Raw genomic sequence first — 24,348 nt, 5'->3', positions numbered from 1 at the left:
TTTTATTTAAAGTTTAAAACAATGAAACAGAGTCGGAAACTTGAAATGTAATATTTGTTGTTCGGTACGTGTAGATTTTAGTATGTATGTCAGCACTTTTCCAGTTGGTTGTACCAACATAGACTCCCAGCAGGAAAGTTTGAGAATTCCACTTGCACCAGGTGTTCACCAACACCTGGTATTTTTAGTCTTTTTACTTTTTAAACAACTATTTGTGTTTAAACAAGTGAAATTTAGTTTCACTGTAACCCTCCTAATAGTAAATACAAAACTTTAATGCCCTGTTGCACTTGACAGGATGCCTCATTAGAACCATCCAAGGTAGGATTCTGTGAATGAGAAGGTTGTGGTTTCTTCTTTCAAGAATGAGGTATTAAGTTATTTAGATTGAGGTAGACAGCCCTTTGCTGAACCACTTGAAAGAGAAAATACCAGCATTATGGTGGAAGTTTCTGTGAGCATGAAGACATAATTTAACATATATATATATGAATTCTCGATAACACTGTGTCTTTGTGCATGTTCCTCATGATTTCATTGTCTTTGCTCCTTTGTCTAGTTAAATATTTGCTTCCAGTAATTTGATCAATAGGAGAAACAGAGGAATAGAAATTGGTTGTGCTTATGGGATTATGTCTAATCCCATTAGATTTAGCAGAAAGCTTGTGTCATGTTCCTGAAAAGAGATGAGTTGGTGACCTGGGAAGGCTTAACTGGGTGTTGGCTTGTTGAGAAGTCCTTCATCATGTTCTGTGAATTTGATGCTTCTGTGTTTTGCCAGAGTCTGTAGGGTTTTATAATCTTCACTTTGGCATTTGAGAAAGGGCAGGTCTGGAGTGGAAAGGATCCTAGTAAAGCATGGCAGCCTTTTTTCATCTCACCTGGCAGAGCTGTTTGCAAGTGAGTTGGGGACCTCTGATGTCGCCGGGGATACTTGATTGTTCTTTGACAGTGACTGAGCGTAGCAAGCATTTGTGTTTTGGAGCTTTAAAACTCCTGTATATAAAAACTATCCCATTGTGTCAGTTTCCATCCTACCTTAAATTATTCGATTGTACACTCTAGGAATGCAGGTTCTGCTTACCTGAGGGTGTGAAAAAATGGACTGGGAGTATTGGGTGGTGACTTTGGTGTGGTTTGCCACCTGGTCTGGCTTTCCTGAGTTGTCAGCTTTGAAGGAAGCCCAGTAGGTTTTCTGGGAACTAATCATCAGAATGATGTGTGAGTTTCACAAAGTAATATTGTTGTTTCTCCAGGGTTGGTTCTGTGTGTAGGAGAGAGCTCATTTTTGAGACAGTAAAATTATTTCTTTGATATATTTTTGTTACTAAAAAAGCAAATATTAGAATGCTAAACTTGTTTTGCTTTTGTTCAGGGGCAGTTTTCTAAAAACAATGACAATGAAAAACTGGCAGTATTGCATGTTTTCATGTTACCGGAAGCCTGGGGTGCCTTCATTGTTTTGATGCTGGTGTTTGGGCAGAACACAGCTAATGGCATTTTAGGCTCCTCCTTAGCTGCAAAAGTACTACAGTATTTAGAAGGAATAGCATTGCCCATTCGTTCTATAGCTAAGCCCATTCCAGACTTGGTGGGAGAAAAATTAATGGTTGGTTCTTTTTAAAAAAAAACAGAACAAAACAACTCTGAAACTATCCTCTGCTCCTCCCTGGGTTAATGGAAACCAGTGAACAGAAGAAAACAACAAACCCTTGGGTTACTTTGAAAAAGTTAATGCAAGTGATAACTATTTTTTCCTTCTCAGGATTTTGATTTCTTTTCCCATGTAGTATACTAAAGGGTTGCAGGAGCTCCCCATAAGAAAACAAAAGATTATCATGACGGTGATGGTTGTTCTGAGAGCTGGGAAGAAAAGAAATGAAGAGGAGGCCTATTCTGTAGCTTAAGATAAAAATAAGCCTAAACTGAAATAAGGCTGTTTGCTCATTATTCTGCTTGGTGCACATAGTAGGCATAGAGGATGGAGAGAGTGGTTTTTGTAGTTTGTTGGTCATAAATAAAAAGTAAGACATCACGTGGTAATACTGGTGTACTAGTCTGCTAGAGGGGTGCTGATGCAAGGTACCAGAAATCTGTTGGATTTTATAAAGGGTATTTATTTGGGTAAAAGCTTACAGTTCCAAGGCTGTGAAACATCCAACTCAAGGCACCATAAGAGGTGCTTTCTCACCAAAGTCAGCTGCCATGTAGTGAAGCAAGATGGTGGCATCTCTGCCTGGTCTCTCCTTCCCCTTTCTCTTGAGCTCCATGGGCCCAGCCTCGAGGCTTTGTGCTCAAGTGGTCCTGCATTCCGTTCTCTTCTGGCATAGGGCTCATTTCTTTGCAGACCTTCTATATCTGTTCTGACTGTTCTGCTGTCTTCCCAAGGTCAGCTGCAAACTATCAGGCAAATGGCTCATGTCTCCCCAGGGCCCCAGTTGCTTGAGCCTTCTCCTTCCTCTGTCACATGGTAGGACAAAAAATGTCAGAGCTCTCTCTTCTTGTGTGTCTGCCTGTTTGTGTGAATGTGCGTTTATATCAGACCCAGAAAGGGAGCAGAGCCTCAACCTGAGGCACGCCCACTAGTGTAGTCAAATCAAAAGCCCTAATTTTAACAGGTAATCTAATTAAAGTCACTTCAGCTGAATTTAATGCAATCAAAGGATATCACACCCAGAGGAATAGATTAGTTTACAAACATAATCTTTCTCTTTTTGGGATTCATAAAATAATCTCAAACTGCTGCAGTGGGGCAGGTGGCTAGATAAAGAAAAAGAAGAAATTAGGAAAAGGGAGGAGGGAAAGGAATGTATACGTGTATACACGTCTTTAAAATTGATTATAGACACAATTTGCTTGTTAAAAATTTTATTGCAGGCAGTTTTCTAAATTGTTAAACATTTTTCATAAAATCCAAAATTTTGGACTTTGTGTAAGGAGTTTAGTTGTTAATGTAATAACATTTAGTTGTAATGTAATATTTAGTTATATAATATATATAAACTTTTCAACTTCAGTAGCTTCTGACACCAAGAGCAGATACTGCAGTGACTCAATTCAGTCCAGTTCTGATGGGAGTCAGGCCAGGACCACAGGTTAGGGGGCTCCTCTCCAGGGTTGCCCTGCAGGCACCAGTTGCGAGGTCAGGGACCAGGGCCATCCTCAGTTCTGACCAACTGGTGACAAATTTGGGAGTACCCATCCCCCTACCTTGGTCTCCGTAATTTGTAGAATGACTCAGAACTCACTGAAAGTGTTACATGTATGATTATATTTTACTGCAGTAAAGAGGTACAAATAAGAAGCCAAAAGAAGAGACAAGTAGGGCGAGGTCTGTGAGGTCTCACGTCAAGCTTCCATGTCCTGTCCATGTGCAGTCAGAACACATTACCCTCCCAGCATAGACAGGGATTTCTGGTTTCTGTAGTGGAAGCTCACCCAAACTTCCAGGGTCCCAAGCGTATGTGGGGTTTCCTTATTGGGGGCATGTTTAATGGAATCAGAGCCACGTGTTGAACTCAGGCTCCAGCCTCCTCCCCTCTCAAAGTTCAGTGAGGTCAGGCTGCATGACCAGGCTCAAAGCCCCAGCTCCCTGGTCCTGTGGGTGGTGTTTCTGGCTTTGCCAGACCCCACCCCAAGGCTGCAGGTGTGGCAGGCCCTAGCCTGCCAGGGGTGGTCCTGGGCCCAGCATGAATAACAGCAGTGACAGCAGTACACACTCCTATTATGGGAAACTACAAAGATGTAGAGGTTACCGCATCCCACCCACGACCTCTTATTAAAGGCCATATTCAACGTAGAGTTAAGCATTTTCCTCCTGATTAAACTCACTGCCAGGATTCACAAGATAATATTTGAAGCCATAGGTTGCTGATGGATTCTTAACGGAGCTGTATTTGCTGTACATCTTGCCTGAAAATAGCCAAATTAGGTGTGGCCCTTCCCCTCTGGCCTCAGTTCTGCTGAGGTTGCCTCCCCTGAGTCATAGCACACGTGAACGAAGACTGGGCTGGTTTCCCGGGGGCAAAGCAGCCCCTTTGTGCTTTTCGTATTCCTTTAGTTTCAGAAGGTGGCCGGGTAGGTGACTTTAAAGGGTCCTATTGTTGACTACTTTGGAGAACAGTCACAGAGGGGGCAGACTCCCTTTGGCCCCAGGCCAGCATTTGGGAGCTGATTCTGCGGCTTTTCCTGGTATCACGTTTAAATATTGTGTTCCGTAGTAAGCTATATTTCTAGTCTCAGTGGAGCAAGGCTGAAGCAAAATAGAATATCTGACAGCAAACATTTCAGAAGGTCTTTATGAGGTCCTGTTTATGTGTCACTTAATGTGCTTTCAGTGGTAGTTCTGGCAGTTTCTGTTTGAAAAGTTGCAGGCTTATATTGGCGAGTAGTTTGAGTCTCCCAAATCACAGGTCATACGAAAGACCTTCTTGGAGCAGGCACTGCAGACTTCAGCCTGACGGGCCTGCATGTCTTGACATTGTGCTTCTGGGTGGAGCTTTAGGTGGAAGGTCCTTGCTGTCCTTGCTGAGCATGTCTGATGGAGCCATGGTAAGAATGTGTGTTCTCTTTGACTTGTAAATAATAGTCTCTTCCAAATGAATGGTTCTATGTTAGTTTTTGTTGCTGCTGTAACAAATTACTGCACACTTAGTGGCTTAAAAAAAACCACAAAAATATTATCTTACAGTTCTCTGATTCAGAAGTCTGACCTGGGCCCCACTGGGCTAAAATCAAGGTGTTGGCAGGGTTGCATTCCATTCTGGAGGCTTGTCCATCACCTTACTGTTTCCAGCGTCTGGAAGCTGCCCTGCGTTCCTTGGCTCATGGCTCCTTCCTCCCCGCTCAAACACAGAAACTTAGCTTCTCTCTGGTCCTATTTCCATGATCACAACTCTTTCTCTAGCTCTTCTTCTCTTCCTTCTTCTACTTTTAAGGACACTTGTGATTACCCTGGACTCACTTGCATAATCCACTATCCCTATTTTAAAGTCAGCCCATCAGGTATTTTAGTTCATTCTGCTACCATAATTTTCTTTTGCCATGTAACCAAACCTATTCACATGTTCTGGGGATTTGGTTTGGACACCTTTGGGGTCCATTATTCTGCCTGCCACAGACTCTTTTTCTGTGCTTCTGGAGTGTCCTGCATTGTACTGAATTATAAAAATGATTTATGTAGATTTCACGAGCTTCTTGAGAGTAGGCATTATGTCTATTTTGTCTTTGTATCCCCACAACCCCTTGCACACATGTAAGCCGCTCAGTGTTTGCCGAGCTAAACTATACTGTTTAAATATCCTGATTTTGTTTCCGAATGGGCTGGAGAATTGTGACTTACTACAAAGTAGTAAGAACTCAAAAGCCCTTTTATCCTTTGTCTTCCACAAAACCATTAAATGCAAGGCTGAACTCTTACATGCTTGGAAGAAAACCTGAATCTGCAATAATTATGTGTTGTTGTGGCATTCTCATAAAGAGATCATCTAATATTGGTCACAAATGTGAAACCAAGTGAATTACTGCTTATATACCTTCAAGACTGCTCTCCTCTAAATATTTAGAGAAGACTGTCTCCTGGTAACTGGCAGTTTGATATTGTTTATGAATAATAAGAAAAGATATTTGATTATCTTTGTAAACTGGTCTGTTTTTCTGGGTGTGATACCCTTTGATTGTATTAGATTCAGCTGATATGTCTTTCATTAAATTTTGTTAAGATTAGGGCTTTGATTCCACCAAGTCAGTAGAGTGTAACAGTTCCTGCCTCCAATATGGGCTATATAAGTGGACACTCAATCAAGGAGACAGAAGGTACACAGAGTAAGGGAGCCCCATAGACACAGAAGAGGATCCTGCTGCTTCAGGAAGAGAGATAACTATTTGCGTGATAGTTAACAGCTGACCTTGTGAAGAGACCAGAGCAGCTGAATTCTGCAAGAAAGCCCTCCAGCCTGCAGCTGAGATTGAAAGGAGCTGGGACCATGGAGCCTTAAGAGGAAAGGAAGACTGAACTCTCGTAGACATTGCCCGCCATTTTGTTTCAACATGGGGCAACAGACTTTGGTGAGGAAGTAACCCTGAGTCATACTCTTCAGGGCCTTACTTTAAGCTAATCCACCAAATAAATACCCTTTATAAAATCCAGCAGATTTCTAATACTTTATATCAGCACCCCTTTGGCTGACTAATATAGTAATAAATCAGCTCAGCTTTTAGAAGATGGAAAATGAGGCCATTCTCATGCCAAATATTCATTTGGTCTGCTTTTTAAGGATTATACTTTTACACTTTGAAAACTATCAGATTTTGTTTGTACAAAGTATAGCATATAAATTAAACAAGCGTGATTCGATCTTGCTTTATCTTAGGCATTTGTGGCTGACTTTAGCTACAATTCTTTTCAGTTAATTTTGATTTTGGTCTCAATGCCCTGTGTGCTGCCTTTCAGTGCTGAGTAAGATGTCAACGTAAAATGGAGAAACACCTGGAAATATTTGCCTGGAATGCCTGGTGAGCCACCAGACAGTATCCCAAACCCCAGGAGCAGGAGTGCTAAGAAAACCCACATTCTTTTGGTAGATTGGTATCCACTCAGGTGGTTTAAGATAGAGCTGCTCATCTGTTGCAAATGTTTTGGCATTTGGAATTTTTGTATCAAAGCTAGCCCTAATGAGAAGAACAGATTTTCTTAAATTTCTATTTAAATGCTGCTGCTTTGAGGATGTACCTGTACATTTGGGTTTGGTGTGAGCCAGTGATTGACAGCTGTCAACTAATAAAAGGACCCCTTACCACTGCCTTATTTTATAGCTTCTGGAATTTCTGGGCTCTCATATTTCAGGGTTATTTTCTTGAGTCTCCCAACATCTACCCAGAGCAGGCCTCTTCCTCTGTATGTAACTCAGAATGCTCAGGGACTTTGTGTCTGGCCATATGGCATGGAACAGTGGTTTTCAAGCTATTATCTATTTACTTTTGGAAGTACTGGGATGATCCCATGAAAAACATTTAATGTCTCCTCATACAGATGCTCCAGATATAAAATAGGATTAAAATGGGCCTGCTTAGGTCGAAGATGAGTGAGAAGCCTGGAAACTTCCCTGCTTAGGGTTAGGGCCTGAGGCCCAAGGATCCTCCGGGAATCTAAAATTCCTGAGTGGAAGAAGTGCAGACTCCTTCATGTGCTGGTCGTCATGTACATCAGTTACCTCATTTAAAAATGGAAATAATAATGCCTTCCCCACTAGGTGGTTGCAAGGATTAAATGAGATGATGCTAGTAAAGAGCCTGGGATCTAGCCCGTTCTCAGTAAATGGTAGCCGCAGTTGTTGCTTTTGATTGTTTCCTCCCTTGTCCCTCCTACCCCTTCATTGTCCCCCCCTTTCCTCCTTGTTTTTATCTGCCAGTCCTTCCTGGCCTAACCTGGGACTGGTTGGTGCCCAGGCCTCATTGATTCTTCCTAGCCACATGAAATCGCACAGTCTTTCGAAATTGCTAAAGCACTTATCTATTCCTTTTAAATGTTTTTCAAAATGACATTTTCTGTTTTAGTAAGAGTAATACATGTTTATTACAGAAAATTTAGAAAACATATATAAACCCAGAAGGAAATAACTACAAGGCCTTTTAAGATGGGGGTTCTCTCCATGTTGTATAAATACAGTGGGAAACACCCATTTCATCCTTAGCACCCATTTCATACTTAATGATAGTTGCCCAATAGATAAAACCTGTTAGTTTTAGGTTTGTGGTGTTTTATTAGCTAATTTAAAAGAAATTTTGATTTTCATGGTAAGAGAGGAAATGTGTCTCTCATGACATTATGAACATAAGGACCAGTGGAAGGCAGTGTTCTTGGTGTGAGGAGTGCACAGTGGCCCAGGATGGGCTTTCTGCCCTCAAGGAGGAAAGTAATGGCAGCAGGCAGTGAGTTAAGTGGGATGTGCAGGTAGAAGTCGTGTAGGCTCTTTGGGATGGGGATGCGAGGCCTGGAAGGCATCACAGGCTTTAGGATTAGAACCATATCTTGAAGCGAGTTCAGATTTCCATAGATACCAAGGGAGCACCAAAAACATTCTGGTGTAGAAATGGTTAGAGGAAAGGCAAGGAACAGCGAAGTGCAAGGAGTGTTTAGATGGTCCTTTGGCTGATGGACAGTGTCCATGTGGAATGGAGGAGAAGATGAGAAAGATAGGGTCCCACTTGTGGAGGGCCTGGAATCCCAGGCTAGTTCTGCAGAGCTCAGGAGTCATTGCAGAGAGTAATGACATTGTAGAGGAGTAAGGTGAGCAGCTGACGTGGTGGATGGGGAGGGCTTGGACAGAGAGAGACCAGGAAGAATTTGTAGTGGCCTTTCGAGAACCTAGCCCAGATCTCCAATAAATACGGAATGAACTGGATTGAATTGATATAGCAGGAAGAAGGCATGATTACATAGCAGTGTTTTCTTCTTTGCTGTCCTGGGCTTTTTATTGGCATTGTTGTGAATGGTGCCTTTTATCTATTCAGATAATATTTGGGGAGGCATGTCTGTGAATCACTGTGAATTGGAGGCTAATTAGGAAATCTGTTCCCTTTTCCTGAGCTCATTTGCCTTCGACTTACTCTTCACCCATGTTGCTAGGGACACCTTCTTGGCTCACATGTTGTTTTGGAAGAATTTATATGAAGTGTGGTATTGACCTGAAATCATCATACACATACATTTTCACCTCCTCAGTGTTTTTCTAAGAACCTTTGTCTTTTGTGATTCCCAAGCCATTTCTCTGAAGAGGCAGCTGAGTAGGTGAATTGATGAATTTAGAGTTTTTTTTGTGTGCTCAACTTCCAGGCCATTTTCTCCAGATTTTGTGTGTTAGAATTTTCATTTGGTAAAGTCTGAAGGAAAAAAAGTGGTTGGTATGCATGTTGACATTTAAGAAAGCAGCTTACATGCCCTCTGAGGTAGGAATTCGACTCTAGGGATGGGGAGAATGAGTCAGTTGAGCCTTTGCCAGTGAGAAGCAGCGAAATTGCTGCATCTCTCTTCTTTGCTCAGTACAACTTGTGCATTACCTCTTTTCATCAATAATGGATTATAATATAGTGCATCTCCCACTTCTCCATATATGTTCTTGATGTGGAAATCTGTGGTTGGCAATAGCCTTCAAGGCTGCTTTTGTCCCTGAATCTCCTTTTTAGAGACCCATCTTGGGGCAGTTAGGTTGGTTGGTTGAAGAATAAAATCTTAATTTGAAATAATACGGCTAATCTTTTAGGCCAGATTTCCTGGTGATTCTTTTGTGACTCAGATTCTGCTGGTGTCCCTCAGTGGGACCTGATCCTTTGGTGTGCCTCACACATTCCGTTGTTAATATATGACGGGTCCATGATCTGGCAAGTTTTTCATTTCTTACTTAGCTTCAGTATTGAAGGGCCTTCTTGATCACAATGTTATATCCAAGGCCCAAGTATCTCTAAACACCTGGACTCTGCTCCTTAGAGAGTGAATCTACCAGGTTAATGCACTCCAAGAGGAATTCTCCTTTGCAACTTCCTTCCCATTCCTACATCTTCCTCTTCCCCTCCTCCCTTTTGCTCCCTCTCTGAAACAAGAATTAAGTTTTTGAGGGTGGAGGAGGGAGGGTAAAGTGAAATGAAGCAGCTTCTTGTAGTTTAATAAAGTAATGGTTCCGTTTTATCCCCTTGATTTTCCTCTATAATCTGTTCCCTTAAAGGGGACCCATATGCATTAGCACCCCCTCATTGTTCTCCCTGGGATCCCACCAGGTACTAGCTATGAAAAACTTTTATTTTCACCAGAAAAACTATGTGGTATGGGTCAGGCTGTATGTTACTTTTAGTTCCTTTGGATTGTCTCTCTAAAATTGATTTTTTTAGGGGAGCGGGTATAGTTCAAGTAGTTGAGCACCTGCTTCCCATGTATGAGGTCCTGGGTTCAATCCCTGGTACATCCTTATAAATATATATTTTTTTAATAAAAGGAAAAGGAAAGCCTTACCTTTAACTGCATTCATGTACTTCTCGGAGGCCCAGTTGAGGGGTAGGGCCTCCGTTATGACTGAGGATGGGTTTCTGCAGCCATTCTGGCTATCTGGGTTTTGAAGCAGCCTCGGCCAGCCTTGTGTGGGGTGGCTGTCACTGGAAAGGAGATTCTAGGTCTCTCTCAGCACGTGTGTGACTGTTACATAGCAGGTGACCCTTGGCTATGTTTGCCTTTGGCTAAGATGTCTGTAAGCTCTGACCCCAGGATCTCCCCATACTCTGTCCCCAGGATCTCCCTAGTCCTGACCCCAGGATCTCCATAAGCTCTGACCCCAGGATCTCCTTAAAGCTCTATCCCCAGGACCTTAGTAAGCTCTGTCCCCACGATATTCCTAAGCTCTGTCCCCAGGATCTCCCTGAGCTCTGTTCCCAGGATCTCCCTGAGCTCTGTCCCCAGGATCTCCCTGAGCTCTGTCCCCAGCATCTCCCTGAGCTCTGACCCCAGCATCTCCCTGAGCTCTGTCCCAGGATCTTCCTGAGCTCTGACCCCAGGATCTCCCTAAGCTCTGTCCCCAGGATCTCCCTGAGCTCTGACCCAGGATCTCCCTGAGCTCTGACCCCAGGATCTCCCTGAGCTCTGTCCCCAGCATCTCCCTGAGCTCTGTCCCCAGCATCTCTCTGAGCTCTGACCCCAGGATCTCCCTAAGCTCCCTAAGCTCTGTCCCCAGGATCTCCCTGAGCTCTGACCCAGGATCTCCCTGAGCTCTGACCCCAAGATCTCCCTGAGCTCTGTCCCCAGGATCTCCCTGTGCTCTGTTCCCAGGATCTCCCTGACCTCTGGCCCAGGATCTCTCTAAGCTCCTTAAGCTCTGTCCCCACAATCTCCCTGAGCTCTGGCCCCAGCACTGTGCTTGCCCCATAGCAAGTGCTCTATATATTGTGCATGAAGCAATGAATGTGTTTTTGTGAAAATTAGGTCCATCTCATTGTGATCCATGGTAATGGGGTTGGGAATCGTGGACTGTGGAAACCCATAGAGAGAACCTGGACAGTGGGAAGCTGTAATACTTTTAAAAGCTTCCCTCGACAGTTTCATTCTCCTCTCTTTCCAGACCACTCACCAGACAAGCCGACTGGTGCTCCACTCCCCTCTTTCCTCCCCTTCTCCCAGCTGAAGCCTCTGAAAGGACAGGTATGGGGAGGCAGGCCTGGATAATCTATCGGGTGGATAATTGGCCTTCTTGGCCCTGATTAGTGAAGTCAGCAGCGTCCTGTGGTACCGTTAATGGCCACAGCTGCCCTGGTGTTCCCATCTGTTTTGAAGGAAATGCCACCCTCATCCCGCATCCTCTGTTCTCGGGTAGTGTGCATGCGGAGTGCCCTGCCAGCCTTGCGCTGTAGGGTTGAGGGTGGAGGTCAGGATAATTTCATGTTGGCTGCAGGGGCACTTCCAGGGAGAGAAGAGAATTCCTGCCAGGAAGGTGTCACCACTCACATGTTGTCGGTTGGAGTGTCTGGCCACCACTGGAGACTGCTGCCTACTCTGTCCCCACGAGGTATACCCAGGCAGTACCTGGTGCCTGAGTCCCATGCTGCTAACTTAGCATTGCTCTCTTGGGGGCAAGTCCTGTTGGCAAGATTCCTCTAAATTCTGTGTGACTAGGTTTCCCTGTTAAGAAGTCTGTAATCATTTGGTGTGGTTATATTTAATCATTGAAATTAGCCATTACAGCTGAAGTCATTGTTGAGCTATTCAAAGTAATTCTGTGAGCTACATTGTCAGTGTTTGTCTTCATCAGAGGCCGGTTTTTTAAGTTGATGATTCCTCATTTTCTTACCCCCCACTCCCACTTCCTTCTGGCTGATCTTTCACATTAGAATACACAGTAAAATCCCCAGCCCCAGTTGGGTAGAGAACATAGAACAAGTTTTCCTGCTTGTTGTAATTCCTGCATCTGACTTGAAGGGAGGTGGTTTGAAGTAATGGTCCAGGGACCTATGGACCCCCTTCTTCCCAGCACAGCCCTGCTCCCTCCTGTGGTTGTAGTTCCTGTGCCACTGCTGTGTGAACTGTTGTGGAAAACAAGCAAGGAAAGCAAACTTGGAGCCAGACTGAAACCTTTGTATTCAGAAGAAAAGAAACTGGGGACAAAATAGAAGTGGCTCTGGAGAGTTGCCCTGTGACTGTGGCATAAGTGGACATAACCCAGGCCACCCCGTGATGGTTCTGGCTAATGGGTCTGGTGCTGCCTCCTTTCACACACACTCACCCCCTGCAAAGACATTTGGCTCTATTGCCTGAAATTCTGCCCGATAGGATGAAAGGGCTATATTTACGATTACAGTTTTATTATAGTAAAAGGGTACAGATAAGAAGCAGCCAAGAGATGCATCATCTTCTGTGTCCTCTCCACGTTGAGTCAGCACATGTCTCTCTTCTCGGTCATGGGAGCTCCCTGAGGGTTCTGCCTGGCCTTGTGGACGGCTGCTGTAGCTGGCTGGCCCTCAGCTTGCCCTCCCAGCCATCCCCTTCTAGGCTCCCCTGGAAGTCCCCTCCTCTACTTGATCTGGGCAGCAGAGTATTGGAGGTGGTGGAAGATGGGGAAATGACCTCAGGTCGCCACTCACCTGCCATGTGGATCAACGCGGGAACCATTTAAAATTCAAGGGTGAACCCTCCTTCTTGGTTTCCTCCACTTGAAAAGGGCCTATGTCCCTTCTGTTGTTGTCTTTATTTATGTGTGGAGTATTGACTGGGAAACATATCATTGGACTCTCCCTAAGCAGATCCCGATAATATGTTCCCTCCAATGCCAAGGGGAAAAAATTCTATGGCTGTTTTGTTGCGCTTTCTCCTGTAGATGGGGGCCATCTGGCTGTAGGCAGGATCAGCCTCCAACCTGGTGTGTGTGTTTTAGTTTTGTTTTTCTAGAATGTGACACATGCCTGGTGGAGATAAGGGTATACTGAAATGGAAGGCCAGGCATGTTTCCTGATTTATAAAGGAATCAAAAACCACACGGAGCTGGCACAGCACTGAAGTCTCTAGAACAGTGTTCTTAACAAGGGGTCCGTGAGCTTGAATTGAAGTGGGAAAAAAACCATTCTTGTGGGGATGTGTTAGTGCGGTGTGACCTGTTTATTAAATAATACACAGTATAGTGTGGACCCAGTAAGGGGTCTATGGTTTTCACTTAAGTGGCAAAGGGGTCCGTGGAACAAAAAAGGTTAAGAACCCTGCTCTAGAGCATGCCATGGGTTTTGCCCACCCTCAGGGCTCAGGAGCTCTCTTGCCCCGTTGAAACCACTGTATTTGGCTTCCTTTCCAACCCTGTGCGGTTGATGTGGGCAGTTTCACAGAGGACTGCTGTTGGACTTTGTGAAATACCAAATCTCCTTCCTTGTCATGTGGTGAAAAGGGACTTTGTTCAGAATGTCCCTGGTAAAGCGCTGGGGGTTTTGTTCCCTTTCTTGAGAGAGGAGGCTGCACAGATCCCCCTGCCCCCGAGAGTGTTCAGGGCCTTCAAGGGGGTTTCCCTCGAAGCCTCACTTGACGGAGCAAAGAGAAACCGCTTCCGGGTCTGGAGCCTTGAAGTTGCTAACCGGATTGGATTCCTTGAGAAAGTACTTTCTGGTTTTTAAGTGCTTTTTCCTGACCAACATCTCCCCCTTGTCCCAATCAAAAGCACTATCAGTAGATACTTCCAGAGTTCTCTGCTCTTCCTTAGATGATTGGGAATAGGGGTATGAATGGTGCGATATGTATCTGTACGGTATTTTTGAGGAGGGGAATTTAAGTTTGTGGAAAACAAGGGAGTTTCTTTCCCCTCCCCCCAGGACCATAACTTGATCCCCCCCTCTTCCTTTCTTGAGTCTTTTAAAATGTTTTGAATGGAATGGCTGCTGTTGCAAGTTGGGCCATGGAGCAGTTGCTGTGGAAACCCAACATGAATTTCCAGACTCTTGTGTTTTTCTTTTTAAGTGGGCACAATGCGGCATGGATCCATTATTTTAATGTGTGTATTTTCTTTTTTCTGAGAAAAGAAGATGGAAAAGAAGAGACTTTTGAAAGTGTGCTTTCTAGAACACTGATTGAAATAAACTGTGCCCTGGAGGGCATGCAAAATTAGCCATGGTGGCAGCTGACCGGCAGGGCAGGCTGTCTGATTGAACTGTCAGGCATTGGCACTGGGAAGAAAAAACCCTGTTTTTTGTAGAATTTTATACTGAGTACCATGTGCTTAGAATCCTTGGAATGTTACCTGCAGTAGTGATAGTTTCTTCTCAGGTTTAATAAGAGTGGAGGAAGGGAGCTAAGCAGAGACAAGCTCAAGTCAGCAAAGAGGGGAAGCTGTGGAGTGTTCCTTGGGGTCATGACTGTTATCTGGTTAAACCTCATTGCTCAGGAGAGGACATGAAACCCTGCGTCCTGCAGAGAAGATCATAAAACCTTTCTTCTCTTCTTGCTCTGTTATTTTGAAATTCAGTAATCATCTGTCAAGCTCCTCCTCAAACAGCCTGAGCAAAATTTTGTTTTGTTAGGAGCACGAGCAATTCTGAATTTCCCGCAGTAGTTTTTCTGAGGGGGAAGTCAATTTCAAGCAGAGGCACATTCCATTCTCTCTCTCTGAAATATCTTTTTTTCAAAATAAGCAGTGATAAATACAAGTAGGTTGAGGAAAATTTGTTGTAAGAAGAGAAAAGGAACAACAAATCTCTTATCTTTACTTGAGAATGTTGGAGATGGGGTGAGTGAGCAGTGTTAGAGACACTGACATTGGGAATGGATTCAAACCAGCAGCCAATCAGCAAACAAACGTCCTTTCATCTTTCAGGACTTTGCTTGTCCCTTCCCTTCCACTACCCTTCCTAATTCTTGTTCTTGTATTCTGGCTATGAAGAAAAACAGAAATGAAGAATTAGTCTTTTGACAGAGCAGACAGAGCAGAAATCAAATGTTGCTACCCTATGCATTAGCTTATTGCTATACAAAGAAAGGAGCCATGTTGAGAAGGCTGATTTCCCTTCCCCCCCAAATGACTGTTAACCTATGTTTTGCAACCAGAAGTTATCACGCTTCTGACCCAAATCCAAGTTGGCAAGGGGTTCTGTCACAATTATCCCACTGGAATCCTGGGTGCTTCCCTCCGGGCCTTGCAAACCTCTTGCGCTTGCTGCATACCTCATGTGCGTCCTCTGGAGTGCCCAGATCAGCAGTGGCAGTTGAAATGCCTTCGCCGTCTTTTTGCAAAGCCTTAGCCCAGGAGAGGCAGCTGTGCTAAGGGGAGGGCATGGATGCTGGGCAGTGTTGGACGCTGGGCTGTGGGGGTGCCGTGCTGTCACACAGCTGCTGTCTTGGTATCAGAAGTAGGCAGTTGCCCATGGGCTGTGAGACCAGACTCTTCAAGAGGTTTGAATCCCTGTGAAGTGATGGGAGGGAGCTGGGAAATAAAAGCTGTGAAGAGGAAAAGGCTGGAGTCCTGCTTTCCAGAGGCCCAGCCAGAGTGGCTGAGGAACAGAGGAACTTCCTAAGGTTAAGGAAATATTGTCTCAGTTTCAACAGTCATATATAGATGGTTCCAGGGAAGAAAGACATAGCACAGGGTGTATATATACGCTGAAGAACTCACATTAAAATAAAATAAACATAAGTAAATAAAACATATAGGTATATCCTACTCTGATGGGAAAAAGTAATCTCTGATTCTTATATATAATTTAGGTGGTGCAGATAAACAAAAGATGAAAAATAAACCCATGTTGTCATGTCACCCTAGAAGGAGGAATCCATAGATGGATGAAAAACACCAACTTCTAAGAACAATGTCAAAGTCCAGAATAAGCTGAGGTGTACAAAATGCTAAAAACAAAACAAAGCATTAAAGAAGAGCCTCACATCTTAAGCAGAACCAAGATAGAGATGTGCCCACTCAGTGGAAGAAGGTATAAAATGCATGACTTGGTTTTCTCTCTGACATTCATCCTTGCTCTGTTTGCCTACCACAGCCTGACAATTTGAAACCAAGAGAGGAGAAAAATTAGTTAAAAAAAAAAATCATTCTATATCAGAGGCTAGGGGATCCAGCACATGTCATTATAGAAACATTGCAGGTAAATTTTGAGAAAATTAGCAAAAGTGGGAAAGGTATGGCACAAGCGGACCATGATTCTCATCTGTTAGGTAATTTCACCAGGAAGGAAAATGACAAAGTAATGTGTTTCTCAAATTTTGGAGCACCAACAAATTGGGATGGATAGCTAATAGTGTTGAATAGGATAATGAGGGTAGTTGCTAGGGGCAGGGGTAGGAGGGAGAGGATGTGATGTGGGGACATTTTCGGGACTTGGAGTTGTCCTGGGTGATGTTGCAGAGGCAGATGCTGGACATTAGATGTCCTGGCTTAGCCCACTGGGTGGACTGGGGGAGAGTGTAGACTGTGGTATGGGCTGTGATCCATGCGGTATGGCGGTGCTCCAGGATGTATTCACCAAATGCATGAGTTTGCCACAATGATGGGAGGGTTTGTTGATGTGGGAGGAGTGGGGCAGTAGGGTATGGGGTGTGTGGGAACCTCTTATATTTTTTAATGTAAAATTTTTTGTGATCTATGTATCTTAAAAAAAAAAAAACCAAAAAATGATCTTGATAAGTCGAAATATTGGGTCAATAAGACAAGTTAAGATTTATCAGTGATACATGTAAAATATCTGCATTTACGTAAATAGAGGGGACAGGATACCTGGATTGAAAACATTTTAAGGCATAGAGGCTTATTGATTTGGGGGAAAGAAAAGAAAAGGCCAAGATGAGATTTGTGGTCTACTAAGGGAATTGTTCTGTAGTCAGGCCATGTCTGGAATATTATGTGAAGTTCTAGTACCACATTTTAAGATTCTGGCAAAATAGGGGGTATACTGAGGAAAGAGACCATGTTGTTTAAAGGGTATTGACCATTCCTTCCAGAATGGTTGACGGGAACCTGCTGTGCTTAGCCATGGGACTGTTTAGTGATCACGTAGTAGTTTCTACAAATATTAGGATATTAGCTGTGTTTTATGTAACACCTGTGGGTAAAAATAGGTCTGCTGCGGCAGTGAGCACCCCCTGAATGTGTGTGTGTTCAAGCTGAGACTTGATGACTGTTTATTTGAAATGATTGAGAAGATCTAGGATGGCCTGTTTGCTTTTGCTTTGATAGCAGTAACACAATTATCTCATTGTCTTAAAATAAAACACTTTGATTTCTTGATCATAGCTCATGAGGGTTGTAGGTGGGCTGTGACTCTGCAGGGGTCCACTTTACTCCAAGTATCTTCTTTCAGGAGCAGACTGAAGTAGCAGCTCCTATCAAGGACATGCTGTTCTCATGGGAGAGGGTTGGAGTGCAGTAGAGTCTGAGCCAAACCCTGAAATGGGGTTTCAAGCTTCTGCATGGATGGCGAAAACATTGTGCCTGCTTCCATGCCATTGGCCAAGTGTACCACCTGGCCAAGGTTAGTGAACGCCACAGGATGCAAGGGTCAGGCATGTACCAGTGGGTAGGAGTTATAATCCTATTATAGGGAGGGAACAAGGAGCTGGGAACAATAATCTAATCTACCACAGATGTCCATTCAATTATCTTAATTTTTATTGATTACCTACAAAAGATCAGACATGTCCTTAGGCATGGCCGTTTCAGAGATCAGTAGAAACAGTCCCCCAGGAAGCTTGGTCTAAAAGGGCAGACAGTTATAATCAAATTACCATATAACTTGATATATACACAAATAGAAGTATGTACAAAGTACAGAGGCAGCACGGAGGGGGAGGAGGGGCTGTGAGGGTGGGGAAGGCAAAGCAAGTATTCCCAGAGGAGCTGGCATCTAGCCTGGGTTTTGAGATTGAATTGCTAGGGTAGGGTAAGAGGCTGGAGTTGGGTTGTGGATTAGTGACAGCCTAAGTGAAAGCACAGAGGCATTCAACAGAAGGCTGCTTCATGGGAGTCAAGACTGTTTTGTTTGCTGTTGTCTCCTGTAGAACAGAGCCTATTTGGAGGAATCTTCTAAGTCTTTTGATATTGTGTTGGAGGAATGAAAAGGGAGAAGCAAGATACGCAGATGGAGAGAGAGGCAGACACCAAGAGGCAGCTTGTATGCCATTTTTCAGGCAATCCTTAAATTAATAGAGGCCAAGATGAAGTTGGGGAGGTGAGTTGCAGAGGAGATGTGGTGAAGGCCTGGGGAAAGTGGGAAAGGATGGGAAAGATTCAAGAGATATTTAGAGTGTGGAATTGGTAGGAGTCTGTGGATGGTTGGCTATAGGGGGAGTAAAGAGGAAGAGCAAGGGATGAACCCAGGGGTGACTCTGGATTTTGGTGCCTAAAAGCACCGTGGTTTGAAATACAGAAGAAGAGCAAGCAAATAAATTGAAAGGGGATATTATTAATTTTTAAAATACGTTAAGAGTTTGAAATGACTGTGGGACATCCAACTGTAGATGTCCAATAGACCATTGGATGTACATGGTTCTTTCCTAAAAATGTCCTGTTTAAGCGTTAGCAATATCAGTGGTCATTATATTGAAGAAATGAATGAAATTGCCCAGAAAAACTGTATAATGTTTGAAAGAAACAAAACTTCTAGGACATAGAATATGACATTGGCAATGGAGGAGTATCTTGGAAGGACATTTAGAGGGTGGGAGGCAAGCATGGACAGAGATGGAGGAGAGGGAGTACTGCTAACCCAGAAGCCACTGCAGGGCAGCTAAGCTTAAGGCTAACCACATGACTATTGCCATTGGAGCTTCAGGAGAGTAGTAGGAAAATGAAAAACTTCAGCAGCACTTGAATGGGAGATGAGGTAGTGATTTGGAGGATATACTTTTCAGAACCTGACTGAGAAGGGTAACAATAGGAAGAGGTAATACTTAGTAGATCCATAGTTCTCTCTCATAGAGAGGAGGTGCAGAGCCATGGAGGTTGAACTTGACTTCTGAAGTTGATCTGTCAGACAGTGGATTCGCAGACACTGATCTTTTTATAAAGCCCAGGGATTCCTAGCCTTATAAACTGTTAGTTGTCTACTGCTGTGTAACAGATTACCTCAAATTTAGCAGCTTAAAACACATATTTATTCTCTCACGGTTTCTGACCACAACTTAGCTGGGTGCTCTGCTTCACAATCTCCCTCAAGGTTGCAATCAGAGTCTACCATGCTGGTGATCTCATCTGAAGGCTTGACTGGGGAAGTGTTTTAGTATCCTCGCTGCTAAAGCAAATACCTTGCAGTGGGTTGGTTTAAACAATGGCCATTTGTTGGCTCATGGTTTTGAGACTAGGAGAAGTCCAAAATCAAGGCACCATCAAGGCAGTGCTTTCTCCCAAAAGACTGGCATTCTGGAGCTGTCTGCTAGCAATCATTTGTCATTGACTTTTCGGTCACATGGCACATGGATGCCTGTCTTAGCTTTTTTCTCCCTTCTCTTCTGGTTTCTCTTGAACTTGTTGGACTCAGGACTTCATGTGTCTCTCTTCCCAAGGACAGCTTACTTTATCAAAGCCATCAGAAGAGAGAGTGTCTGCTAGCAAGGTGAAAGTCCTTGTCTCATGTAACCTAATGGAAGTGACATCCTCACCTCTGTTTATTGTGTTGGTTAGAAGCAAGTCACAGGTTCCACCCACTCTCAAGGACAGGAACTTACTGAAGAATGTGGATACTAGGGGGCAGAGATCAGCGGGGTGAGGGGAGAACCTTAGAGGTTGGCTCTTATAAGCGTTGAGCTTCGTGGCACATATCTCTTAAATTTTAAAATCAGTTTAATCTTGAGACTTCTGCAGCATGCCTTCAAAGAAATGAGGTCAATGGTAGAAGAGGGTGATTCATTCCACTGCCAGAAGAGGTTTTCACAGAAAGGCAAGATGTACCTAAACTTTGAAGTGGTAATTCTAGAATTTGTATATGGGAGGGGCCTAGGGGTAGGGCTGCAGCCTGATTGGAAGGGGGGTGCAGGTAAGCACACCTTTTAGGGGTAGCTTGGGAGATAAGAGTGCAAGTCCCTGAAGGCATGACTTGAGGCTGCCACTGCTCTGAGGATGCACAGGTTTTGGAATATCCATATTCCAGGCAGGGGCGGCAGATGAACAGAGACGCTGGGATTTGACAAGGCCTGGCATGTTTGGGGAGAAGGAGCAGTGGTTTATGCAGCTGGATCTTAAGATACATGCAGGGTCATGAGGGAAGGTGAAGCTGGGAGAGTGGCTTGGGCAGACTGTGGGCTTTTAACTAGGAGAGTGATAGAAATAGATTGGTGTAGCACTTGTCTGGGTTATCTATCCTGGACTGTAGGAGGGGTATGGCTGAGAGGTGGGAAGGTGTTTCTTCCATTCAGATCTGCCCCATTTGGCATTGGCAGGAGACAGGAAAGGATGCAAGCAATACCAGGAAATCAGGTCTGCTGATGTTACCCGACCTTCTGTCTCCCTGTGAGAAGCTCCGATTTGGGGAAAGATGGTGATGTGGAGTGCTGCACAGCCATCAGGATAGCCCACATCAGTCAACCCTGCAGGCCAGTGACCCCATGTCCCACCTTTCAGATGTGGTGATGCAGTGGTTCTGGGGATCTGGCCTTGCCATCTCTCACTGAATGAATGATGGCAAAGTAATTTTTATATAGTAAAAACCAGTGATTGAAGTGGTACTGGCAAATTGTATGTCAAGCAGAAATGGTTGCCCTTTTTTCCCCCATCATCCTTGAAAGATTTCCATAATCATTTTTGACAGGGAAAAAAATTGGCATTTGTACCAGAAAATAACACCAGTGAACATTGAACACTGCTCAGTGTCATGAAATATGACAGTTGTTTTGACCTTGGAAGCTTGTGAGTTTTAGATGTATATTCATGTTTGACTTTGTGTGGGTGTCACTTTTGACTTTGATGAACTTGATGTTTGGGGTTTCTGCAGATGTGACTGATATTCATCGAGGTACATAGCACTCTTTATTTAGTTCCTACCCCTTTTGATGTTAACTTAGTACATTTTTATGGTGTTGAGAATGATTGTGCTGGCCAGGTGGATCTCTTCAGCAGGTCAGGCAGCACCCATAAGAATGGGGAAACCCTTTTTGAGAAGAAATTGGAATCTCAGATTTGGGAAGAGTCAAAAAACAAGTTATGAATTTGGAAAAGCACCATGCTATGTAGTTACCAGGTTATCTCCTAAATGTCCATGTGAGACTATTCGACGCATCTGACAAAATGGTGGTGACAAAATCACAGAGCAAGAACAAGATTTTTTTCCATTGTCTCCTGGGCTGCTGTTATTATCATTCAGAATTACCTGGTAATGATTTATGTGGTTGTTATTGTCCATTTCCAAACATGAAGATTTTTTAATGGATGGATTGGAGTGTGTCTCCTCTGTCTCTCTTTTCCTGCTGCAGAGATAGATCCTGGAGAAAGTAGCTTCAGGATGGAAGTGGGCCATCTAACCTGCACATGACTTTGTTTAAGCAAGAAATAAACCTCTGTTGTATTAAATCTCTGAGTTGCAAACTAGCATTAGTGACCCTGATTATCATAAGAGGCATAAGAAAATGTTCCTGGGCTTGAGTTTCGTCCTTCCATCATGCTTAATTGGACTCTTCCTTCCCCAGTTTCCTCCAAGCTAGAGTTTGGTTCCAGCACCACCTCTCTGAAAGGTGACTTTCTGCTCCAGGAGGCCACACAAAGTCAAGACCGGAGTGATGTCCCAGGCAATGAGACCCTGAAAGCAGGTGCTACAGGGCCCCCATTCCAACCTTACTTTGGAGGTGAGGACCATTACTTCTTGTATCACTTGCAGTGCATTGGCCTAAGCCAGTCCTGCGGCCCTGTCTAGAAACACTCGGGCCTGGGAGAGGGAGGGGTCCACAAGGAACACCAGCTGAGTACTGCACCTGCTGTACTGCTTATACCTCTTCACAATTTTTCCGTAAAGGAGGCATGTTAGACTCCACCATCTTTGATGGTTGTGACAGAGGTAGTACCTTGCCCTGCCTTGCTGTGAAGTTGGAGCTGGTCACATTGGAATTGGAACATGGGCACTGAATTCTAGGTCTACCATGCCTTAGGACAAATTCTTGAAAATGGTCTCAATTTTCCATCAGTAAAATGATATTGTAAGTATTAAATGATTTTTAAATGACTGAAGAGTTTAGAACACTGGAACGTAGTCAGCCCTTGTCATTGTAATCATCATTGTCATTGTCATCCTTTAACAGAAAACCACTTTCATCCTATGCACCCATTGGCCATGTGTGTGCATGTGTGTCAAGCCTAAGAGATTATCCTTGTGCTATAATTTTCTGTTATCTTTGGGGGTGGGCGGGAGTTGAAGGTCAGTTTCAATTAAAAGTGTTTGAGCATGATTTTCTTCTAATGAAGGGGAATGTTAAAACTTCATTCCTTAGACTGCATTGGTAAATAGTGGATGCTTTTGGTTGTGCAGTTTTAATCCCTGGGTGTTTGCCTTCTGAAGCCTCTCGTGGGCATTTGATAGGGAATTGGGCAGACCTGCATCTTTTAATTGCATTAATTTATTTTAACTTGCATGCTTCAATAATAATGAAAGAGTCAGCTATCAGAGCTGACTTTGCTATGCACCAGAAAATAGAAAGAGATTTCAGTCTGTGTTTTAAGGGTGTCATCTTTTCATGTTTCTGGGTTGACAGAGAGTAAAGGGGGAGCTATCAGGACTAGAAGTACACCTCCTGTCAGTCTTTTCTTGTCTCATCAGCTGTTTCCAGCAAAGAACTATGCGACTTTCAGCTGCTATCATTTCCTGGCATTCTAAAAAAACCCTTAATCCATGCCTTTTGGAGTGTGTATCCTTCAGGAAAAATCATCAGTAAAGCTCGAGGCTGAGGCCATTAAGCGTAGAATGGGATTTGTGCTGCAAGGTGGAAAGGGAGTCATTTTAGCTTCACTCTTAGTGAAGGGCCGAGAGTTTGTGTTGCAGGATCTTTTTCATCAGGGCTGTGAGCAGGAGAGTGGGTGCTCGCTTGCTGCCTGGGTGGGGTGTTCAGGTAGCTGGCTTGCCACCCCCATGCACCCATACCTGCTTAACTCAGAGAAGGGAAGTGGAAGGGCTTGGGAAGGCACCCGGCTGGATCACTGCCTTTTTTCAAGAAAAGCTACTGCTCCACAATTCTGTCTCTCCGATTGAGAGACAAACCGGAGGAAACAAGACAGAAAAATGCCCTTGTTTGATCCTGCCGGGGAATTGTGGTTTTTCTGTATCAGGCGCTGACTACCAGATGCTCAGGGCAGAATGACACATAAGATAGATCTCCTGACCACGAGGAGTTCTCAGGGACTTGCAGTGGTGCAGCCATGGTCCCCCATCAAAGTGGTGGGAGAGGTGATGAGTGAGAGCCCTCGCCCTGAGCTGGAGGGGTCAGCTTCATGGGGTGGAGGGGGGCCTTAGGATGAGCCTTGAAGGATTTGGAGGAGCAGAAGGAGGGTGCAGGGGAGGGGGTGGGGGTGGGACTTTGTGCCCACTCTTCCTGCATCTCTCCAGTTTGAGGCTTAAAGGTGAAATGGCTGGCGTGGGATGTGAATGCCACAATGTGAAGGGATTCTGAAGAGGGGAGTGTGGGGTCAAGGATCACCCTCAAGTCCTTATCCAGTCCCGGAGGACTGAGTCATGAGGAAAGTCACCTTCTCACCTCAGAATCGCATTTCAAAATAAAAACAGTCTTACCTAAAAACTAGGAACTGAATGCGAAGTAAACTTTTTACCAGCTGTAAAATCAGATGTTTTCTTTCAGAAACTGCCAAACCTGAGTTGAATGTAAATGAAAAATAATTTTCTTTCTTGTTTATTTTTTTTCTTTTTAAAGACTTATTTTATTTATTTCTCTCCCCTTCCCTCCTCTTGTCTGCTGTCCGTGTCCATTCATTGTGTGTTCTTCTGGGTCTGCTTGAATTCTTCTCATGAAGCACCGGGAAACTGTTGCTTTTTTGTTATTGTTACCTCATCTTGCTGCGTCAGCTCTCTGTGTGTGCAGCACCACTCCTGGGCAGGCTGTGCCTTTTTCGTGTGGGACAGCTCTCCTTGTGGGGTGCACTTCTTGCGCTTGGGTCACCCTTATGTGGGGGACACCCCTGTGTGGCATGGCACTCCTTGCACACGGCAGCACTGCGCGTGGGCCAGCTCCACACGGGTCAGGAGGAATTAAGGTATTGAACCCTGGACCCTCCTTATGGTAGGTGGATGCTCTATCAATTGAGCCACAACCGCTTCCCAAGAATAATTTTTAACTGTTAATTTGGAGACTAGAGGGAAATGAGACTCAATTCTAATTTCAAAATCTTATTTGAGCTATATTTTTCATCA

The 24,348-nt window shown here is 44.1% G+C and overlaps 1 protein-coding gene across 2 annotated transcripts in view; it reads left to right on the top strand.

The window, feature by feature from the left end:
• The window catches only part of CCNY (cyclin Y), a 228,249-nt gene that overhangs the window by 57,048 nt on the left and 146,853 nt on the right, over positions 1–24,348 (top strand). Inside the window, exon 2 of one of the 2 annotated variants that reach the window (XM_058297671.2) lies at positions 21,626–21,781. The exons of the other annotated variant lie outside the window; for it this stretch is intronic. Within the exon in view, the coding sequence (XP_058153654.1) occupies positions 21,626–21,781 (156 nt within the window). The remainder of the gene's footprint in view (positions 1–21,625; positions 21,782–24,348) is intronic. 2 annotated transcript variants of the gene reach the window in all.

Source organism: Dasypus novemcinctus, chromosome 5, assembly GCF_030445035.2.
Source record: "Dasypus novemcinctus isolate mDasNov1 chromosome 5, mDasNov1.1.hap2, whole genome shotgun sequence".
Lineage (NCBI taxonomy): Eukaryota > Metazoa > Chordata > Mammalia > Cingulata > Dasypodidae > Dasypus > Dasypus novemcinctus.
The sequence above is the reverse complement of the archived record's forward strand: the minus strand, read 5'-3'. Positions and strand labels throughout refer to the sequence as shown.